A 22,099-nucleotide genomic window follows, 5' to 3' on the forward strand; every position below is an offset into this window, starting at 1 on the left:
CAGATTTGCCAGTTTGTTAAACGGTAAGCCGCCAAATTACAGTATGTGGAATAGGCGGTTAAGATTGGTTACCATAAAAAATCGCTCATTTTCCCGAACAAAATTTTCGCAATACAGTAAAGAATATGGTCGATATATTATCCAGTTTTTCAGACAATTCATTGCATAGCAAATGGTAGGGGAACAGTTTAACCATATATTTGAAAGAAAACCGAATACTGTATGTAGAACTAGTGAATTATAGTTCTCAATAGTAAAATAACTGCATTCCTTAAAGAGGAAAACAAGAAACGAATTAAACAAAAATTAACGAAATCATTACTTTTATTAATTACACCGTAATAGATATTTTCTGATTCACCGTGGGCGGACGGTGCACCTCATGCCTTGTTATCGATCCGTCCGGATGATGCGCGGATGATATTTTTAGCGGCATTGAAATTTCCAGCTGTAGGCCACCGATGAGGACGACTGGACTGCTAACGCCTCCGAGTGGAAACCAATTCCGACTACGAGTAGAAAAGGTACACTGTATGTTTCCTTTGGATTGACTAAATTTATCAGTAAAATAAAATACTTACCACAACTTACAACAAACTGCTGCTGCTGCTCCGATTTTTTTCTTTGTTTTGAATGTTGTCATTACAGTCATCAACCGATTTTCATTTGTTCACAAATACCGACGCGTCCAACTGTTTGTCATATTGTTCAACATCAGTAACATATAATGGAAACGCACGTGTGTAAGTGTGAAAAAGCGCAAACAGTTTGATATACGGTGAGTTAATATTGCCACCATTACTTGCGAACTTTTACCTCCTTATTATTCATATTATGCAATAATACTTGAACAGTATACTATAATGTCACCACTTAATATGGATTGTATGTACCATGATTAATAGTGGACTGCGTTTAATCTCACATTCTGCGACATAATATCAACTGTTTGTCATACATTAACAGTAAAAGATACACGATATTTACTGTTTGGAGATTAGAAGAAACTGTAAATCTCTATGCGGGAAATGCTATGTCGATCCCTTTCACATTTATGTTTGTTCGAACATACAAATTATAAGAGTGTTTATTATAGTTAAAAATCATAATAGTTCACACATAACTATTATGTTTGATTTTTTAAACGATTTGCAACGGTCGTACTTTCCCGCCTGATCTTCTGCGGACTTGATAGTGAGATCGAGGTGAGATAAAGAAGCATTCAAAGGCTGATAGTGCATAACCCAAGAATGTAAGTTAATATAATAAAAGATTTTAATTTCCAATATTAACTTTGCGTGTTTTACAGGAAAACTTCGGAAAATAGGAACACATCCAGCAGCAACCGGCAGAAACTAACAACGCCTTCTTTAAAACATCGGACACAGCCGTTTCAGACATTCTTTGTGCTTCTTGCTGCCGTTGATCCCCGCAATTACTTTCCGGGTCATCGCTTAGAATCAGCAGCGGATGGCTCCGAATAGGCCATTATTACGGAAAACCGCAGTTCAGTTCATGTAGCATCCTCTGCAATGCAGTCCATTGGAAGTCGACGGATCATCACCTTCACCGTTCGAAGATTTCCGGCGAACCGAATGAACTCCACCTCCGGCGAATGGACTCATTTTCGTGTCCCCCCGCAAGGGAACTTCGGGAACTTTCTTAGGCGAACATATTAGACCAGCATCGGCAGCAACATTAGATTTACAAAAGATGTTATTAAAAGCTATATGAATTATTAGTTCTTTGTTTTATTTCATTACAAATTCGATTACAAATAAAAACACAAAATATTAAATTCATTTGAATCCAGCTCATAATGATTATTGAAACACGGGCTATAAAGATCATAAAACTCACACATAAATTTTATTACTCACGATAAATAATTTTCATTTTGTTTCGATAATGGACTTCATTTGCGTCAAACCGTATATTTTTTATGTTCCGCAACATAATTATCATTAATGAAGGCCTATTGCAAAAAATCATGTAGTTTCACACATAAAAGATATACGGAAATTATCTTTAGTGTACTGGTTGAAAATATGCCCATTTGATTTTGCCGGGAACAGCTGATTTTTGTTTACTATTTTCCACCAGTAACTAAAGTAGTGCTCGTGTAATACAACGTGTACGTACACGCAACACCATTAAAAGCAGAAACCACTATGTGCCATTTTACGAGACGTTTCGGATCAGCTGATCGCTCATTTTCATGAATGAAAATTTGACAGGAGGTTGCGCTCAAGCCCGTGAGTGTTAATATCAATATCAACACTGTTGCTGTTTCGTAAAATAGAGTTCGGCGGAGGTATTGTCGTCGCGGTTGAAACCCGAAGTTTCCCCACACCAGACAATTGAATTTTCTCAAAATCCATACGTCAAATCTAACGTCGGACGTAGTGCGCATCCAAGCGGACCTGGCCCTCTATCCAGCGCACTGTGTCCGACGTACGTCCGACACACGGTTTAGGAGAAACATCGATTTTCGCGTGTCAAAAATTCCGATTTTCAACTGCACGAACAATACGCTGCTGCTACCTAGAAAAAGCATGGTGATATTTTCCGTATCGTGCCACGAACAGTCCCAAAAATCGTCTGTTTTTGCCTTCACACCTGACTTCACAGTCAAATATTGTCTATCCAGTTGGAATCAAGACCGACATTCAATCAAAAATTGCAATTTTCTTGGTTCACAAGTGTCGCAACTGTTTCGCATCTAGTGCGCTGTGTTGCTGACAACAACGGGAAGGATGCGCACTACATTTGACATGATTAAAAAACGTCGCGAGTTGGGTCGCGTCGCGACTTGATTGTGCGAAGTCCGGTTTGGTGGCGGCCCGACAATATTATGCTTTTGCTTGAAATCCGGAGTGACCGAACGTGCGAAAATTTGTTTTTAACCTACTTGTCGCAACTCAATTTGGATTATTGTGCATAGTGTAGCTCTTAATTAGCTTAATGATGCGCAACAGAAAAAAATAGATTCAAATGTACTTCGCAGCTGCAACTTCGCATGTGCTTCAAGCGACGACTTCAATTTTGTGGTGCGACGATAATAAATATGTGTCAAAAGTGACAGAGCAGCTTGTTATTTTTATAAAAGTGATTTCCCTTAGACTGGCCAAAAACCGGTGCCCGTACCCTATACAATTCGTATGTCGACTCGCAAACTGGCACCACTGTTTGAAGAAATTTTGAACGCGTGGTGTGCGTGGGTGGTTTGTTTATATTTTGTGAACGCTGAACATTTTCGGTTTCGGCTCGTCCGGTGTTTTTTTTTTTTTGAATTTATTTCGCGGATTTCCATCGGTTTCCTGATTTTGTTGCGAGTTTCGAATAAAAAAAAAAATGTCTAACGATAAGCGTACCGTGTACGTTGGTGGTCTCTCGGACGAGGTCACCGAGAAGCTTATAAACGATGCCTTCATTCCGTTTGGTGACCTGGTGGATATTCAGATGCCGGTGGACTACGAATCCCAGAAGCACCGAGGATTTGCTTTCATCGAGTTTGAAAGCGCTGAAGATGCTGCTGCGGCCGTAGACAACATGAACGATTCGGAACTGTGCGGAAGGACGATTCGTGTGAACATAGCAAAGCCACAGCGGATCAAGGAGGGCAGCAACAAACCGGTCTGGGCGGAGGACACCTGGCTGCAGCAGCATGCCGGGGCCACACTTAAAAATGATGCCGAGGGAGCGGGTGCCGAAGGGGAAAGCGGAGGGGAAGTTCAACCGAAGGAAGCTAAAGCACCGGAGGAGAAGAAACGCAACCCACAGGTGTATTTCGATATCCGGATAGGAAGCAACGACGTCGGACGTATTATCATGTCTTTGCGGGCGGATATTGTGCCGAAGACAGCGGAAAACTTCAGAGCGCTGTGCACGGGAGAGCAAGGGTTCGGCTTTAAAGGATCAACGTTCCATCGAATCATCCCGGAGTTTGTAAGTTACGGTTTTTATTTTAGTTGATTGGTGAAGGTTTATTTACGGATCAGTTACGGGTAGTTCACCAATAATATTCTACTACCCATTTCCAGATGTGCCAAGGAGGTGACTTCACTGCCAACAATGGTACCGGAGGCAAATCGATCTACGGGAAAAAGTTTGCCGACGAAAATTTCACACTGAAACATACGGGTTTCGGTGTGCTTTCTATGGCAAACTCTGGTCCCAACACCAACGGATCCCAGTTCTTTATCTGTACCGAAAAGTAAGAGAGATGCGTTTTACTGTTTGAGTTAGACAAGACCTAATAGTTTTGATATTTCAGGACTGAATGGCTCGATGGCAAGCACGTGGTGTTTGGTAATGTAATCAGCGGTGCCGATGTTGTCCGAAAGATGGAACGATGCGGATCAAAAAGCGGCAAAGTTAACCAAAAGGTAGCCATTGTTGCGTGTGGCGAGTTGAAGGGCTAGTTTTCCAATAAGGCAAACACATCTCACAGGTATGAAAAGTTGTCTTTATTACGATGACATCGGCCATGCTCTTCTACATTTTGGGAACCAACGAAACTAGAAATATCCACACTGAATAGATATTACTCGGGTATTCTTTGATGTAAACACCCAGCGAAAATTCCACTTTGTTTTCCGAATTGAGATGGATTCCGGTGCTTTTGACTTGAGCTATGATTGTCGACAGATTGGTGTACGGCAGGTTGATGGGAAATCCATTGATTTTGTAAGACGCAAATAGTTGGTTGAACACTTCCAAGTGCCGATCCGTATTAGTTTCCATACATAGGTCCACCTCCAGAGCAGATAATGCATATCTTAGCTGGTCGCTGATGTATCTAGAAGAAAAAGTGGAATGACATGGAATGGTTTTTGTATTTATTCCAAGTAACCTAGCAGAAATTCTTCCTCTCTGAAGGATTGGCGGAAGAAATTCCTCGAAGAATTTCGAGAGAACTCCCAGGAGAAATTTCAATGAATCTCGGGATAGGGCTCCCATCAACACATCATAGAAAATCAGGACATTCCATGTATTTTCTCAAAAAATGACTAAAACTCATCGGATTTGTTAATCTTAGGTAAGCACACGTCGGGAAGTGCTCCAGATGCCGCAAGTTCGAAAAATGGTGCGAATGGACCGTCGTCCATTGGACCCTGGCCAAGTTCGCAGGGGTTGACGGTATTAAAGTGAAGGAGTTTCATTTTGATTATTGTAATGTAGTGTTCTTTAGTGAAACATATCACCTTTTTAACACTTTAATGCGCCTCCAACGGTTCATCATGAACCGGCTACTGCAGATGGAGTATGGCTTATCATATGCATCAGACATGCTCGATAAACACGGAGGAACCGCCGGGGCTCATTAGAGTCTATTCCCAAGCAATAGTTCCAAGTCGATTGGATTTGAGAAGGTTTTGATGATCGTTACAAATCCTAATAAAAGTATTATAGGATTTGTGACAGGTTTTGGAATCTTTTACAGCCAGCTGATTTCAAAATGTTGTTTGGGCTCTATTTCCCACGTTTCTCGGTTGATTGTAATTAGTAATTTATTATTATCATAGTAGCTTTTTCGCATTTTTCAATATTAGTTGGTCATATTTTCTTAAAATAAAGCAATTAAAATCGACCGCAGAATTATTAGTGGGAAGAAGATTTACAGCACTTAATTGTGCTGATAGATTCGAAGCTAACGTGCGAACACTTAAACGCATTGTTGATGTCAATGCGTTCGACGTGACATTTTGGACAAAAACTGACTGCTTTTTATTAATTGAACAACGTTACTTGTTGGGTATTTTTGTGGCGTTTCAGTCTTTTCGGGGATCAAAAACAACTATATGTTTTTGTTAAAAACTACAGGTAGCCACACTTCTTTTAGCAGTTGAAACGCTTAGTTCCAGATCAGCTCAAGCTAAAATATATTTCATATTAGAAAAAATCAACAAATCTGAACGTATCTACTCACAATTTGGTGTAGGCTTATAGAATTTAGGTTAGGTTCAGTGTAGGCTCAATTCCGTCTTGGAAAGTAGTAGTTACTGGAATTACAAATCAATTTAGCAATCTTATACATATTTACGGAATAATCTGACCAAACTCACTCGTTATAGACAACTAATTTAGGTAAATTACTCTTTTATAATTTCCTTTCGCATGAATCGATTGTGATGATTCACCTAGTGAGGGTCAACATTAGATAATTAATTTTATAATTACTTAGACAATAAACGGGCTTACACTTCACTATCGCTCGAAATTCACTTAGATAAGGGATGGGATAATGGGTATATAATGTAGAAATTCACGGTTTTTCGATATCTAAATAGTAATTATAATGCACATTCACTTCACCATGCTTTCAGGGCTCGCATTCATCTGAGGTTTCGTTATCGGTTTTGTTTTGATCTTGCGATGCTATAGAAACTGCAGGTATCGCATTGTCACGTCGGTTGGTGTGAGTGGTTCTCGCAGGGCCGAAGTATGAGACCTTCAGCGTTGCCAGTTAGCTTAGGAACATTCCCGCCCCCGTAAGACTGCGTGTTCGGAGCTGTTTTACAAGATTCTTGAACATCAAGCAGGGCCAACTTACAAACTGGCCTTCTCATGAAACCCGAACATGTTTGTACTGTGGCCCGTCGTACACGTCCGTCGGGACCTGGCTGTATTTCCGTCACTCGCCCGCGTGTCCAGCTGTTTCGTTTAGTACCTTCCGCTACGAGTACTAAGTCTCCCACCTCGATTGGTTTGGTATCGCTGAACCACTTTGTGCGCCGGCAGATGGTCGGCAAGTACTCTCTTAGCCAGCGGTTCCAAAAAATGTCCAGCTGATGACGAATCTGCTTCCAGTTGTTGGAAACTGCATCTCGTTGATCGGTGGAAACCGCAGGTGGTTGTTTGACACCAGTTGTGCTTCCAAGTAAGAAGTGGTTCGGCGTCAAAGCTTCTTGTTCTTCCGAGTCCAGTGGCAAATAGGTTAACGGTCTGGAGTTGACGATACCCTCCGCTTCTGTCAGTAGCGTCAGAAGTCCTTCGTCGTTTAGTTTCCGCCCGGTGTCGATGTTTTCTATAGCGGCTTTTACAGAGCGCACCATCCTCTCCCAAGCTCCACCCATGTGCGGGGCTGAGGGAGGATTGAAGAACCACTTGGTATTGGAGTTCGTGAAAGACTCTGCTAACCCGTTGTTTATTTGCTCTCGAAGAAGTTTCTCGGCACCTTGAAAGTTGGTGCCATTATCGCTGTAAACTTCCAAGGGGGCTCCTCGACGAGCGATGAAACGACGAAAACAGGTGATGCAACTCTCCGTACTTAGGCTATGCGCAACTTCGAGATGGACCTACACGACGTCGTCAAGCAGTACTTCGAACAAGAAGATACAGGTACCAAGCCAGCAGTACAACTGGAGTCAGCTGAAACGGTGCGAGCAAGGAAGATACTACACGAGACCACTGTGCGTTTGCCCGATAGGTTTGAAACCGGGCTGCTTTGGAGATTTGACCATTTTGAATTTCCGGAAAGCTATTCCATGGCTCTTCGGCGTTTGGAATGCCTGGAACGAAGAATGTCCCGAGAACCCCTGTTGAAGGCGACTGTGGTTCAACAAATCCGAGAGTACGAAGAGAAGGGCTACGCTCATCGTGCCACGGAAGAAGAGCTCTTGGCAGCTGATCCAGTCGAGCACTTGACACTGAAGAAGTCTGTAAGTCACAGACGAAATAGGCCTATCTGTCCGAAGATAAGCACAGTAGTAGAATTAAAAGGAATTTGCTCGTCCTTTCTAGTTTTTCTTTAAAAGAGTTATTCATTTTTTATTTTCTTTTGCAAAAGTAAAGTATTAGTGAAGTGTTTTTAAATTAAACTAGAGTCTGAAGTAACAAGTTCTACTAAAAGCTCTAAAGTAATAGTAAAGAGCTGATCCACGTCGGACTTGGTACCTCCCGATTGGAATTGTTACCAATCCTAAGAAGCCCGGAAAGGTTAGGTTAATTTGGGATGCGGCCGCCAAAGTGGACGGCATTTCTCTTAATACCGTTCTATTAAAAGGACCCGACCTACTGAACTCCCTCCCAGGAGTTATATTTCGCTTCCGAGAAAGGGCTGTGGCGGTCAGCGCAGACATCCGTGAAATGTTTCACCAGCTCCGCATTCGCCCAGAAGACCAGCATGCACAGAGATTTCTGATGAGGGAAGATTCGAGCCGGGAACCAGACGTCTACATCATGGACGTGGCCACCTTTGGTTCTACCTGTTCCCCTTGTAGCGCGCAGTATATCAAGAACAGGAACGCAGAAGACTTCGTGCACGACTATCCCAGGGCGGTGGAAGGAATTACCAAGTGTCATTACGTGGACGATTACTTGGATAGTTTTGACACGGTGGAGGAAGCTCGACGAGTAGCCACTGAGTTGAAAATGATCCACGGAAAGGGCGGATTTGACATCCGGGGTTGGCGTTCCAACTCGGCCGAAGTTCTCAGCCACCTGGGAGAAACGACGGTTCTGACGACGAAAGATCTTCAATTAGACAACGGCGGAATAACGGAGAGGGTTCTCGGTATGCTGTGGCTACCAACGGAGGACGTGCTGTCATTTTCTACGCAAATGCGGAAGGACATAGCTGCGATCATCGACGACGGCCGGCGGCCAACCAAGCGTCAAGTTCTAAGATGTGTCATGTCTTTGTTCGATCCACTCGGACTGTTGGCCATGTACACCGTGCACGGAAAGATCCTAATCCAATCGATATGGCGTTCGGGAAAGGATTGGGACGAGGAAATCGGCGATGAAGAATTTCACCGCTGGATGAAATGGATACGCGTGCTGAACCAGGTTGACAGCATTCGCCTCCCCCGTTACTACATCGGCAAAACTGTCTCCTCGGCTCTGGGATCCGTCCAACTTCACCTCTTCGTGGATGCAAGTGAAGAAGCCTACGCAGCTGCCGCCTACTTCCGGTTCACACTTCTCGACGGAACGATCATCTGTAGACTCGTCGCGGCGAAGACCAAAGTGGCACCCCTTAAGCCGCTTTCTATACCTCGATTGGAGCTGCAAGCGGCAGTCCTCGGCGCAAGGCTAGCCATCTTTATTGGCGAAAATCATACAATTTCAATCGAAAGAAGGGTTTTCTGGTCAGACTCCAGCACAGTCCTAGCATGGATTCGATCAGACGCCCGTAGATACCGGCAGTACGTAGCCTGCCGTATTGGAGAACTACTCACAATTACGGAAGCTAGTGAGTGGAAATGGGTTCCTACCAATATGAATACTGCAGATGAAGCTACGAAGTGGGGTAGTGGTCCCTGCCTATCTACGAATGGAAGGTGGTTCCAAGGACCGCAGTTTCTGTATTCTCCTGAGCAGCATTGGCCACAACAAAGTCACACGAAAAACATTTGTACGGAGGAAGAACTTCGATCCTGTTTCGTTAACAATGTCTCGCGGCATGAACCGTTGATTCCAGTTGAACGGTTTTCTCGCTGGATTCGGCTCCTAAGAGCTACTGCCTATGCGTTACGGTTTATCTACAATGTACGGAGGACCAAACAACAGCGAAACACTGGACCATTGGGCTCAGAGGAAATGCGTGAGGCTGAGAACGTTCTTTGGCGGCTCTGCCAAGAAGAATCGTTTCCGAGTGAGATTTCACAACTTAACTCAAAGAAATCTGAAGTGTCGAAATCATCACCTATTGCCAATTTGTCGCCGTATCTTGACGAACTCGGAGTACTGCGGCAAAATGGTCGAATCGGCTCGGCCTCCAACGTTGGATTCAATACGAAGTTCCCGATAATCCTGCCAAAGGCACATCGGATTACTGTTCTACTCCTTGAAGATTTCCACCGCCGAAACCATCATATAAATATTGAAACTGTCGTGAACGAAATAAGGCAAAACTTCTACATCCCACAGCTCCGCACAGCAGTACGGAAAACGGCAAGGAATTGTCAATGGTGTAAGATCTACAAGTCGCAGCCGTCTACTCCAAAGATGGCACCACTACCAGCTGCAAGATTAGCATCCTTTGAACGGCCGTTCTCATACGTTGGAGTGGATTTCTTCGGTCCAATATTAGTGAAGGTGGGACGAAGTCACGCAAAACGCTGGGTGGCTCTTTTTACGTGCCTGACTATAAGAGCGGTCCATCTTGAAGTTGCGCATAGCCTAAGTACGGAGAGTTGCATCACCTGTTTGAACAGCCGAACTCATATGATCAACTGGCCCGGACCGATCGCTCGCGACCCTCGCGTCTGTATAGCACTCAGCAGCAGATCACTGGCGCGTTTGCCTATACAGTTCCAAATCGACAAGGTGCTATCGTGAGCAATGCTTTTGCGTTGAACGTAGATAATCCTACCACAATGATAGCAGAGATTAAAGAGATGCTCTCCGCTCAGCCGGATGAAAACAAGTATCTATTTCCAAAGTTAACATCAGTCAGAGGGAGATATATTTCACTTCTGACTGCTTGCGCTGAGTGCTCGCAATTAGTTCGGGAGCCCAAGCTTTGGCATTTTAGGCTCAATATGCAGTATGGTCAACCAGAGGTGTTGGATGTGATGCTGCCTTGTGCTTCGCCGGAGCCAACACGAGCAGGAGATCACGTTATCTGTCCGCGCCCCGAGTCACATTCTCATATTCAGCAAATTAATGAAGAGCGCGCAATTCAGCAGCGCGAGATACGCGAGATAAAAACGGAGAGACGGGCCCCGGCATTAGAACGTGAGCCCATACAAGCGAAGAAAACGACGAATGAGATTGTTCGTCACAGTGGAGTCGATGTCAACAACACCAAACCACCGCCCTATCGTAACAAGCAGCTTGCTCGCGGACTAGCAACGGGTTCGCCAACGAATCACTCGATACCGAATCGATCGGAGATACAATTCTTCTGCTCAACATCAGCTGATCTACCACAATGGGCCACTGGGACTCAGCAGCAAACCATCAGCGCGTATCCCGCAGCTGGTCCCAAGCGACAGCGAAAAATCTTTGAAAGCGATGCGAGATCAGTAGAAGAGAGATCAATACCATTTCTATCTCGTTCCACCGTCGGCAACTCGAGAGACCTGAAATGTAATACAGCCAAATCTCGAGCAGCAGTGGATACACCATTAATAGAGTATGAGCGAGCTGAGTACTTTGCGGTGGTGAGCTGGATGGAATATGAAAATACGAAGCAAACTACAGTTGATACTGCAGCAGCATCGTATCATCGTGTACGCGAATTCTTTAGCAGTCAGTTGGCCCTAGATACTGGTCAGAGTATGAACGAGCTGCATGAGGCACCAACGGTTGTCATCTCGGATGATGAGAAACAAAAACTCGATGATGTCGTACGGGGGACCTTCGGCTCACCTTTGGGCAATCTTCGTTATGAGAGCAGAGCAGAACTGCTATTGGATTTAGTTTGTGGTTCTACGGGAATAGTAAATCTAGACCTTGGCGTTGAATTTGTCAACCTCATATGGATGCTTGCGTGTTGGATGCCATCGACGTTTCTCACGAGTTTTGGTCCACTGCGTGACGACGGTGACTGTTTCGGTGCAATCAGTCCAGCAAAAATCAAACTGAAGGCTAAGGTGATGTTCAATGGCAGCTACACATCTTCCACGCTGCTCTCCTCCTGGACTACGGCTGGTACCGTCGGTTCTTCCACAACGGGCGTCGCGTCCTTCGCAGCTGGTTTGGAACTACAGTTATTCTACGCAGTATTGTATCCTCGCAGTGAACGCAAATCGTCATCAGCGTGTCGTGGAGTTGGTCGATTAAACAATTCGCGAGTGGAAGCGCACAATAGAGGTCAAACAGGTTCGCATAGAAGAGACTACGACCGAGATTACGCCAGCCAAGAAAACAACGCCCTGTCTAAATTTGTTCACCAGGTAGGATTATGTGAAGTGTTAGGCAAGAAGAATATTACTGATGAGCTCAGGACTTTTCCGTATCAAAACAATTTCGAGATGCGAGAGCGGAACATCCAGGAAATGTATTATGGACCGATGGAAAGATTTTATTTCGAGTGATGGACAGGACTGTGATGATAGCTCAGAACGTTTAGGGTTTAATAGGATCCGCGAATCGACAATATTACGATCGATGAAGGATAAAATCGCAATCGTCTCCTTCGAGCATTACTCGCAGCTGGTAGGCATGCATACGGATGAAATAGTAAGAAATTCGGTAGTCCATGACGAAGGCATTAGCACTTTATCGACTCAATTAGTGTGTCGCAAAGGTCAGAACGTCGGATGTGTTGGTAACGATGGTGAATGTTTTCTTGATGAGTTGATTAGATTCGTGATACAAATGATTGTGTCGGACGAAGACATTATTTGAAGAATTGGTAAAACTGGAACCGGTGGCCAGTTTTACGGGAGGGAGGATGTTGCCGCTGGCAGCACTGCGACTAAATGATATGAACATTAAGAAGAGAAATGACAGAGAGATCTGTCAAAGTAGATCTGTGTAGTGACGTGCAAAGGCGTACAATTGTAATGAAACCAATTTATAGTGAAATTACTTAAATAACTACTTAAATACCTAATTTTCCTTATAGCTAACAGTTGAATTGTGCTTATGAAAAGATATAATTGAATTAGCCTATATATCACAGAAACTATCACAGTAAGTTAGCTTATCATCTACCAGTACGTAATTCTAACCTATTTAACTATTATCACAGATGGATTCCAACGTTTCGATCCTTATTGGATCTTCTTCAGGGAATCTGTAATTTTATTGGACGTTTACATAGGTTTACATTGGTTTTTAACACATTACGCAACACTTAACACATACCGAATAAGTTGTTGTTTCTTCGTCTAGTAGTTGTTTTTTGAAACATTTTAACTGTCATTCCTTGTTTTTGCTATAAGAAGTTATTGTTAATTAAGGAATACCTAATTGTCACTTACAACTTACAGATTTGTCCGTTTTTTTTTTGGAACCGGAAAAACCTTCAAATTTTTCGAAAAACTGATTTGGTAGTCGGAACCCGGACCGCAATCCACTACTTTTGCGTATAGTTTTCATAATGACAGTTTAAACTTCGTTCTATTCGTGTGTTGTATGATCGGTTATCATTGTGTCAGTGTGGTTGGTTCGTGTTATGTTTACATTAGTTCTGTTTTGGTTATTCGTTCTCGTTCTTTTTAGGTTTGTTATAGAGTAGAGTAGACCAGCGTAGACTACGTTCAGATTGTCTGTGTCAGTACGTTTGTTTGCCGCGTGTGGCGTGTTGTATATGTAACAGCCAGGGTCGTGCAATTTCGAAAGGAAAACATGACGTACGACGACTGTAGCAAATCGTTTCCCATGCGAACGGACTGCTGTGATGCTTCATCTCTCACCCAGCAACACACTCGTTCGTTGCTGCTACAGAAACAAGTGTGTATGAAACATGGGATGATACACTTGGATTTTCGTTTCATTTATTTGTCATTGAAATACTTCAACATGCTAAAAACACTATTTAAACCACATTTTCAAATAGTGGTGCACGCCAATAGAATGCTAATTATGTTTTATGAAAGAGGATAACAAATTCGACCACTTAAATCGAATTAACCGGCGCCCGTAACCGTTGAGAGACTAGCGCGCACCAGTGAGACACTAATGCTCTGACGGGTGAAGCACAAGCAATGCGACCGGGTTGGAGACTACCGAGTGCTACGCTGCCCCCACTCGCATAACTGTCCCATTTGACTTTTCATCACTTTTGAGTTAACGTTATGAATACATAGTCATCATTTTCGATGTACTTCCAAAAACAATAATAAAAATTATGAATTTTTATGTCAATATGTGAAAAAAATACCAAATCATGAGCGTCCCATATCAAAAGTACCCGCATAACAGTCCCATCATGGATGTTTGTGTCACGTAACACAAAACTGAACAACTTTGTAGTGATTGTAATATTTTTTACAGTTATATATTCATGTGCAAAGCAATCTGTGAAAGCTTCGAGATGATCGAAATATTCTTCAAATTTTGGCGATTTTTCAAAGTTTTATATGGAAACAAGTTTTCAAACTTCAAATGCTGTTTTCTCAATTCCTACTTTTTGCAAATGGGACTGTTATGCGAGTGGGGGCAGTACGATGAGTGGAAAAGTTTTTTTTAACTACCGAGTCATTAGAAAAATGTATGAAACACTTGAAGTGACTCATTCAAATGTTGCATGAAAGTGTATCATTGAAACGAAATTGTACGCCCCTGGTAACAGCTTTCCAAGTTGGGAAGATTTGATGGTTTTTGTGTCCTATCTAATATCTTTACATCGTCTAGTCTGAATACATGGTCATTTTCTGCTGCGTGGTCTACTAGTGCTGTCTTTTCCCTAATACTAATAATCGCTGCGTCCGAAGTTAAAAAAAAAACAACTACTAGACGAAGAAACAACAACTTATTCGGTATGTGTTAAGTGTTGCGTAATGTGTTAAAAACCAATGTAAACCTATGTAAACGTCCAATAAAATTACAGATTCCCTGAAGAAGATCCAATAAGGATCGAAACGTTGGAAATAGAAAACATATAGTTGTTTTTGATCCCCGAAAAGACTGAAACGCCACAAAAATACCCAAAAAGTTTACCAAACAGTCGTCGTCAAAGCTGTCAACGTTACTTGTGTATGACTAGGTTGACATTTCTAGACTACACTTGAGAAAATGACATGGCTTATCTAGGTAGGACCGAGAGGGCAATTAACGAATTTGGAATATTTTTCATAGTTTTTGTAGGGGGATTTAAACATAATAGTTGACAAGCAATCTTTATCATTTTTAAGTTTTATTGAAATCAACTGACCAGCTTAGTGTATTTTTATTTATCTCTTAGATGGTATTATGACACCAACAGAAAAATATCAGAAGTTCAGTTACATGTTTCTGTGAGTTATGGACCGACGGCAATTTAAGGACACAAGCGATGAACACAGGAAGTAGAAAACGATTAGCGAATTCAAGAAAACAATTTGACACAGGATCGACTATATTTTAACATACGGCACGGAGTTCGAATGATTCGATGAAAAAAAAACAAATATACGACAATTGACTTAACGAGGAGAAAACATTTGACCATACCACACAAACAAACAAGAAGACAAATACAAACCGTGTGACCATAACACTACATAGGTAAATCCTAACTGACTGACCAATTGAAAACTTTCCAATCTTCTACCGTAACTTTTTGAGTCAGTTTGCAACAGTGTCTAAATGGATATCATTTTCCGCGTACGGCTGGCAAACTGCTTCTGAAAGATTACGTACTCTTTTCCATCTTCGGGTCTAGTGTAGAGGTTTCAACTCTATTCAGAGTGCAGCTAGAAACCTAGCAAAAAAAAAATAAGTACTACAGGTTTATTTCCACCAAAACTTCAAATACCTTTAATGAAAACCTGTACGATAATTTTGACCTAAATTCCTATTCAGAAACTTCCGAAATATGTTGAGAAGCAGGAAATAAATTTGAACATTTTCAGCTCCAATAGTCTGAAAAATTATTAAGGGTGAAAATATCAGGCATACTGTACCAATCGATCACTAGAATAACCACAGATAACAGATGTTTATGCTACTAGAAATTTTTCGCAGAATCCCGTGTAAATGTTCAAAACGATATACGTTGGCTCACTACCGCCATCTACTCAACTGATTGCGACATTACATCTAACTTGAATGCAAAAATAGTTCAAAGTTCCACTTTCTTTCAAGATCGAATACAATCTTGAATGTAAAATTGCGTAGTGCATGCAATCTTGAAAGCGATCACTGGCTATCGATCACTGCGCCATCTCTAAATGATTGCCACATGAGTTTCAGCTGCTCGTTACTACAAAATGGCTGTTGATCATTTTTACACACATTGCCAATATAAGTATAAACGTCTGTTATCTGTGGAATAACTAAAACGGCCGCTGTGATATGAACAGATACCGCTGCCGTAGCCCTGTGTGTATGACATGACTCCACTGCTGTCACAATGCTAATGTTCATATACTCTTTACATGCGGAGAATAATGCTAGAAAAGTTTGCTTCATTGATCCGTTCCAGTGGAAATGATCGTTTGGTGTTCATACCTTGGTTCACGCAAAGAACAAGCGGAAGAACCGTGGAAAAGTTTTTACAGTTTTACAGATGTAGGGGTAGGCGGGGCATTATGGACACCCGGGGCACAATGGACACCCTCAATATTTTGAAATATGCGAACTTTATTGAACTTTTAATGAATGGAGAATATAGTCCATTTGTCTAAAACGTAGTTTCAGGAAAGAAACATTCGAAATTAAAATTATACTTGATTTTACACGAAAAAGTTGCGTCCTCCGTTTTTTGTGCATGGAAATTATAATTTTCACACCATCTAAAATAAGATTTAGTGATTAATTTATTGCAGGTAGATTAAAACCTGATATTTCTAGAACACATGCAAGTAGTTTTGCTGTATCTACATGCTTAACATGTTTATATTTTCTTCTTTATTATATCAAAAATCAAGTTTGGAAATATCTTCTGCGGCCGGGGCAAAATGGACACTCACCTTTTTGAAAGAAGCGGCAAGGGAAAAATATAACCTAAATCACAAACCTGGTTGGTTTTCTTCGATTTCAGTATATTTTCGGTTAAATGTTCACTATAGTAGGCATAGGATGAAACAAATTGGTCAAAAAACGACAGCAGTGGAAAATAGTTGTTCTGGGCACAGCTATACAAGCCGACAAAAACGAAGCTTCATCCAAAACAGCCTGAATTTAAATTAACTGAACAAAAATGAACTACTTCGGCGTATTATTCATCCATAATAGTTGTTTTGTAATGAAATGACTTTATAGGCGTAAATAATGTACGAAATTCGTAAAAGTCTCATGGTGTCCATATTGCCCCATGGGGGTGTCCATTCTGCCCCGTATGCTTGAAGACGGTCATGAAAAACTAACATTTTTCATAACATTTTTTGAAGTGGATAAATCATTTTTCTTCGTGAGCATTCTTATGCAATAGATGCTAAATAGACTTTAAAAGGATACATGTATCAAAAAACTAAACTTTTTTGACATCTTGCCAGGTAAAGTTGGCAAAAACCTTAGGGTGTCCATATTGCCCCGCCTACCCCTATAATTTTCGCGGAAGCTAATATTGCCAATTGGCTTCTTTAGCGGTGTTGAGATAATTCCATATTCTAAATCTGCATGCAAAACTGAGCCAAAATCCAAATTTTCATGAATTTTGATGCCCGGGAACCTATTTAAAAATCAATTTGAAGTTTGTATGGGAGCGATTTATCGAATCACCCCTCGTCGCATTTTGTACTGGGTGGAGCTGTCAAACAGTTACCCAGCTGTCAAAAGGTGATTTCAAAAAATCTCTTCGAAATTGATTTTAGGTACCAGAATAAAGTTCTAAAAATCTGAAAAAAATCATAGTGGCTCAGAAAAAGGTGCTCTTTCGTATAAAATCAAAAAATCTATACATTATTCTTAATTTAAAAACCCAATTACCCTAGTTAACCCAGGAATTGTATTTTCGAGATTTTGTCTGAGTTTTACACAAAAGATCTTTGTGAAATTCCTACACGAGTTCTTACTGAGTGAGAATCAAACAGATACTAGTTCTCGGAGTTCCTCAGGGACCTCCATGAAAAATATCTATTGGAGTTCTGAAATTCTTCTAAAAAGTACTTCTAATATTCCTCCGGGAGTTTCTTCTGAAAATCATCCATGACTTCTTGGAATCTTCTGCTGGATTTTCTCCAGAATGCTTTTTGGAATTTTACCAGGATTTTCTACTGGTATTCCTCCAAGAGTACTCGTACACAATCTGACAAAGAATGAATAAAAGGGAGATGATGAATGAGGGTGCATGTGATTTGATTGCGATCAAATACTACTTATTACGTATAACAGACATCAAAACGATACAGCATGTAATTACATACCGCTACGTAAAGTCTAAGAATTGTATTTCAGTATAGAAACAATAGCTTCCTTCGCCGTTGAATATTTGTGCTTTATAATATCGTGTGACATGCAAGGAGAAATTCTATTTCCCAAAATGTCATGATAAATGTTTCCATTACGAAAACCCTTTGAACCAATAGAATTACTTTTTTCAATTCAAGTAACAATACTGAAAACGGGAAAAATCAAATTTTCGGAATAATACTGGAGAAAACCGAGAAATCAAAATTTGTAATTCGCTGGCAACCAGCATCTATAAAATAATCTCGTAATGGAATTCCAGAATAAAAAAATCATGAAGGAATCCTTGACTGAATTCTGGATAAATTCCTCAAGCAAAATCTAAAGGAACCCCAGAAAAATCCATAAAAGAATCCCGGGAGAAATCAACAAAAAAGTCTCAGGACGAATCTCTAGAGGAATCTTTGACGGAAACTTAGGAGAAATAAAAAAAATCCTGGGATAAATTCCCAAAGGAATACCGTGAGAAACTAGTGAAAAAATCCCTAGAAAAATCCCTGGAATACTCCCAGGAGCAATTCTTCAGAATATTTCATGGGATCCCAAGAATCCTCAGTGGAATAACGGGATGAATTTTAGTAGAAACCCTGGGACGAGTAGTTACAAGATGAAACCTGGTAGAAATCAATGGAGTATCGTAAACGCACCATACTTTGCGCTCCTAGAGCCTAACTTTACGCATTTTTCAAAAAAAATCGTCAAATATATTGCTGGTTCATAATGTGAAGTTGCTGAGATGACCAAATTTTGGTCTTCGTGGTTTATCGGGCAAAATTGCTGGATATTTTTATTGTTAAATCCCTACGCTGGCCCCGGACGCATATATGTCAAATGTTACAATAGAAAAACACATTTGAAATTTAAAAATAAACTTTGGCAATTGCAGCATTTTATTGACTTCAACGCAATTCAACTATCGAAATAGGGTGACGATGGGTATTATCTGCAGATTTGTTCTCTTCGTCATGAGGGGTTTTGTCGATCAAAGTTCCTGAAACTATTTTGGTAATAATTTTGAAAATTACTTGTTGAAAATACTTACCAAAGCAAATGAAAATTCTTTTAGCAATTTCTTTGGTAATTACTTGGGTATTTTTTTGGCTATTCCTGTCAAAATTCATTCTGTGGTACCATTAAGCACTACTTCCTTAAGTCGTTCGTAAATTTCTCAGGAACTTTTTGGAAATTTCTCTGGTAGGGTGCCTGTACCAGTTATCGCACTACCTAAGGAAAACTATTTATACAAAAATAAGAAGAAGACCGACAAATGTTTCCAATATGTCAAATGATTGTGTAGTTTCCATACTTTACATGAAAAATAAACAAACCGAGCCAAAACTACTTTTAGTATTTATTACGGCGTATGCCAATGATAGGAACCCTGTACCAGTTATGGACACATTTTCTTATTTCGGTTCCACTTCGCACTATTTGCATGCATTTATTATGGGATTAGCCATAACTGGTACACTATGGCGAAATAGGGTGCAAGGAAGATGAAATTATAAGGAAAATGATTTATTTCTATATCAATTTTAACAAATTGTGAAGTTTGAATGATTGCAATCATCTTGTGTGAGTGTGATCTTGTATTCACACAACATTTCATATTGGTTTTCATCGTTACAGGTTGAAAATCAACTATAGCCAATTTGAGGTACTATAGCCATAACTGGCACACTGAGCGTAATTACTTCTAAAATTCCTGTCAGAATATCATTTATCTAAATTTTGAAATGCCATCAGATATTATTTGTAATTGCTAAATTAGAAAAAATAAATAAAATACAAGAAGTTGCCGAAAAGACCACAAAGAAATGCACGAAAGGAATTTTAAGCGCTAGTAAGTACCACAAGTACGTTAGTTATAAATTAAAGTTAGTTAAAAATTAGTTAGGGGGCATCCATAAACTACGTCTCACTCATAGGGGGAGGAGGGTTTCGAAAAGTGTGACAAGCAATGTATGAGGGAGAGCAAAAATTCTCAAATTTTTCGAGACGTAGGTACTAAATAGGGCCCATATAGCCGAGGCGGTAAACGCACGGATATTCAGCATGACCATGCTGAGGGTGACGGGTTCGATTCCCGGTCGGTCCAGGATCTTTTCGTTAAGGAAATTTCCTTGACTTCCTTGGGCATAGAGTATCTTCGTGCCTGCCACACGATATACACATGCAAAATGGTCATTGGCAGAGGCAGCTCTCAGTTAATAACTGTGGAAGTGCTCATAGAACACTAAGCTGAGAAGCAGGCTTTGTCCCAGTGAGGACGTTACGCCAAGAAGAGGAGAGAGGAGTACTAAATAGATGCTCCCTTATAGTCTTTTGTGTTTCAGCCTTATGCTCGAATACACTCTCAATTGGCAGAATGGTTGTTTGCCATAAAAAGCATAACATTCCTTCTTTTCAAATTGATTATTGTTAATGTTGGGTCAAGTGAGTTTAGGCTTAAATAAGTGAGAACTTGTGTTAATGTTATGCGTATACTCAAGTATTATGTACGTACTTACCTGTTCCAAACAGTTTTGCGATGCGTTCGCCAGAAGGCAATTTTCTTCATGATCTTTCGTTCAATAGTTTTCTGCAGATCGCGAACGTTCAGAGGATTCCTGTACAAGAAGTTGCCGTCGTGTATACAACCAGTCGGGGCTTCATGGGAACGGTTAAACAGCGGTCTCCAATAAGCGGATTTACCGACATCCAACTGAGTCAGAAATACTCGATTCTCTTTTTGTATGTTACCCCATACGTTGTCCTGGCTTACGATGTAGTAGATCCGAGTCAACGGACAATACGTATCGGTGCTGTTGTACTTTTTGCCACTTGTTGGATCAACTATGAAGTAATCTTGCCCTTCGCGTAGTAAAACGAAAGTGCTGTCTCCGGTTAGCAGGCTATGTCCAAGTACGAGGTAAGCGTCGAACTCCAGAATGAGGTAGAAACAAACCAGCAGCACTCCCAGATCCTTCGGTGAAGCGCACATTATGTTAATTATTTCCTACAATCAAATTGATTTTGGCAATTTAAGATTTTAAAAATTATCCCTTCAAGGACTCACTCTATTTGTCAACCAAATTCCTTCAAGCTGCGAGCATGCATCCGTATTGTAATATACCGGAATCAGCGAGACGTATCGCCTTATCATGCGTTCCACATTTTCATCGATCACAAAGGGTACATTTACAGGGCCAAGGAGTCTCGTAACGCATACTCTCTTACCACTTAGGAGAGTAACCAGCGGCAGTTTGGCTCTCGAAGGAAACTCGTTGCGATATTCCTCGAACCAGAGGTAGACCCGGGTTTTGGTTTGCTCCAGTTCTACACATTCCAGCTCATTGGTGTCAATCTTGGGAATCTCCACGTTCGGCTCCAGGTTGATGAATAAAGAAATATGGGTCAGCTCGCGCATATCCGGTAGACTGGATCCGATCAGCATGGACGCGTACTCTGGGCTTTCGTTGCTGTTGGTACGCGTGTATCCGACCAGAATTGGTGGCGTTTTGATTTCAAAAGTTCCTTCAATCTGAAAGTACAGAACATACATTACATTTTTAATATCTCATTGCTTGATGGCTTAACGTGGATGAACTGCATTCAAACCCCTCTTTAGCCATCAAGTATCAAAGTCACGGATCAAGGTCCACGAAATATTTTAACAGTAAAATACATTTGGAGAAAATTCATTTGGAGGTTTTATTATTGTTATAAAAACCTGCATAAAACTAGTTGAACTTAAACTTGTTGTTTGGGAGCAAACCTTCCTCTAACAAGTATAAGTTTCCTTGTGGACCAACGAAAAATGTGAAGTGAGATAATATTCCTTGAACGATTCCTTCGGAACTCAACATCCGGGAAGCTCTTTAAACTGTTAAAAGTAGTGGTAGACGGTGTACAAAGCTTTATAAGAGTATCGAGAATACTATCTAATTCGTTTGATTAGCGATTGGGATATGCTTGTGTTCCTTTGACACAAAACTAGAAAATAACCTTCTCGATGCTAAGTCTACCTACGCGTTGATTTAGATAAATGGTGCTGATTGGAATCCGTAGTTGACCGAGCCATTTACTCGATATCCTTTGGTAGACTTCCGTTGGTCTTGAGCGATCATCCTCCAGCAGGTCCTCCATGAATTCGTCATACAAATCG

General features: G+C 41.0%; 3 protein-coding genes across 4 annotated transcripts; 1 reads left to right on the forward strand and 2 right to left on the reverse strand.

Annotated features, from left to right (window-relative positions):
• The first annotated feature begins 3,229 nt into the window (after positions 1–3,229).
• Positions 3,230–4,462, forward strand: LOC109397534 (peptidyl-prolyl cis-trans isomerase E). Its single transcript, XM_019669836.4, has 3 exons — positions 3,230–3,948; positions 4,044–4,216; positions 4,277–4,462. The coding sequence occupies exons 1-3, from the start codon at positions 3,355–3,357 to the stop codon at positions 4,422–4,424; spliced, it is 915 nt and encodes a 304-aa protein (XP_019525381.1). The 5' UTR covers positions 3,230–3,354; the 3' UTR covers positions 4,425–4,462.
• A 35-nt stretch (positions 4,463–4,497) lies between these two features.
• Positions 4,498–22,099, reverse strand: LOC109622812 (coiled-coil and C2 domain-containing protein 2A; the record flags this gene model as incomplete). Its single annotated transcript, XM_062850765.1, is given in 4 exon segments — positions 4,498–4,801; positions 20,463–20,950; positions 21,011–21,475; positions 21,964–22,099. Coding segments are annotated over 4 exon segments (1,393 nt in total), but the record flags the coding sequence as incomplete, so codon positions are not given.
• Positions 5,616–7,611, reverse strand: LOC134287806 (uncharacterized). 2 transcript variants are annotated; one of them, XR_009997559.1, is made up of 3 exons: positions 6,069–7,611; positions 5,933–6,005; positions 5,616–5,878 (listed from the first exon to the last, which is right to left on the reverse strand). XR_009997559.1 is itself a non-coding variant. In XM_062850766.1 (2 exons), exon 1 carries the CDS (start codon positions 7,077–7,079, stop codon positions 6,408–6,410), a length of 672 nt encoding a protein of 223 aa, XP_062706750.1. In that variant the 5' UTR covers positions 7,080–7,611; the 3' UTR covers positions 5,616–5,878; positions 5,933–6,407. The 2 variants fall into 2 exon arrangements, 1 of the variants encoding a protein (XP_062706750.1); XM_062850766.1 differs by having other exon boundaries at positions 5,933–7,611.

Source organism: Aedes albopictus, chromosome 2 (genome assembly GCF_035046485.1).
Source record: "Aedes albopictus strain Foshan chromosome 2, AalbF5, whole genome shotgun sequence".
Taxonomy (NCBI): Eukaryota; Metazoa; Arthropoda; class Insecta; order Diptera; family Culicidae; genus Aedes; species Aedes albopictus.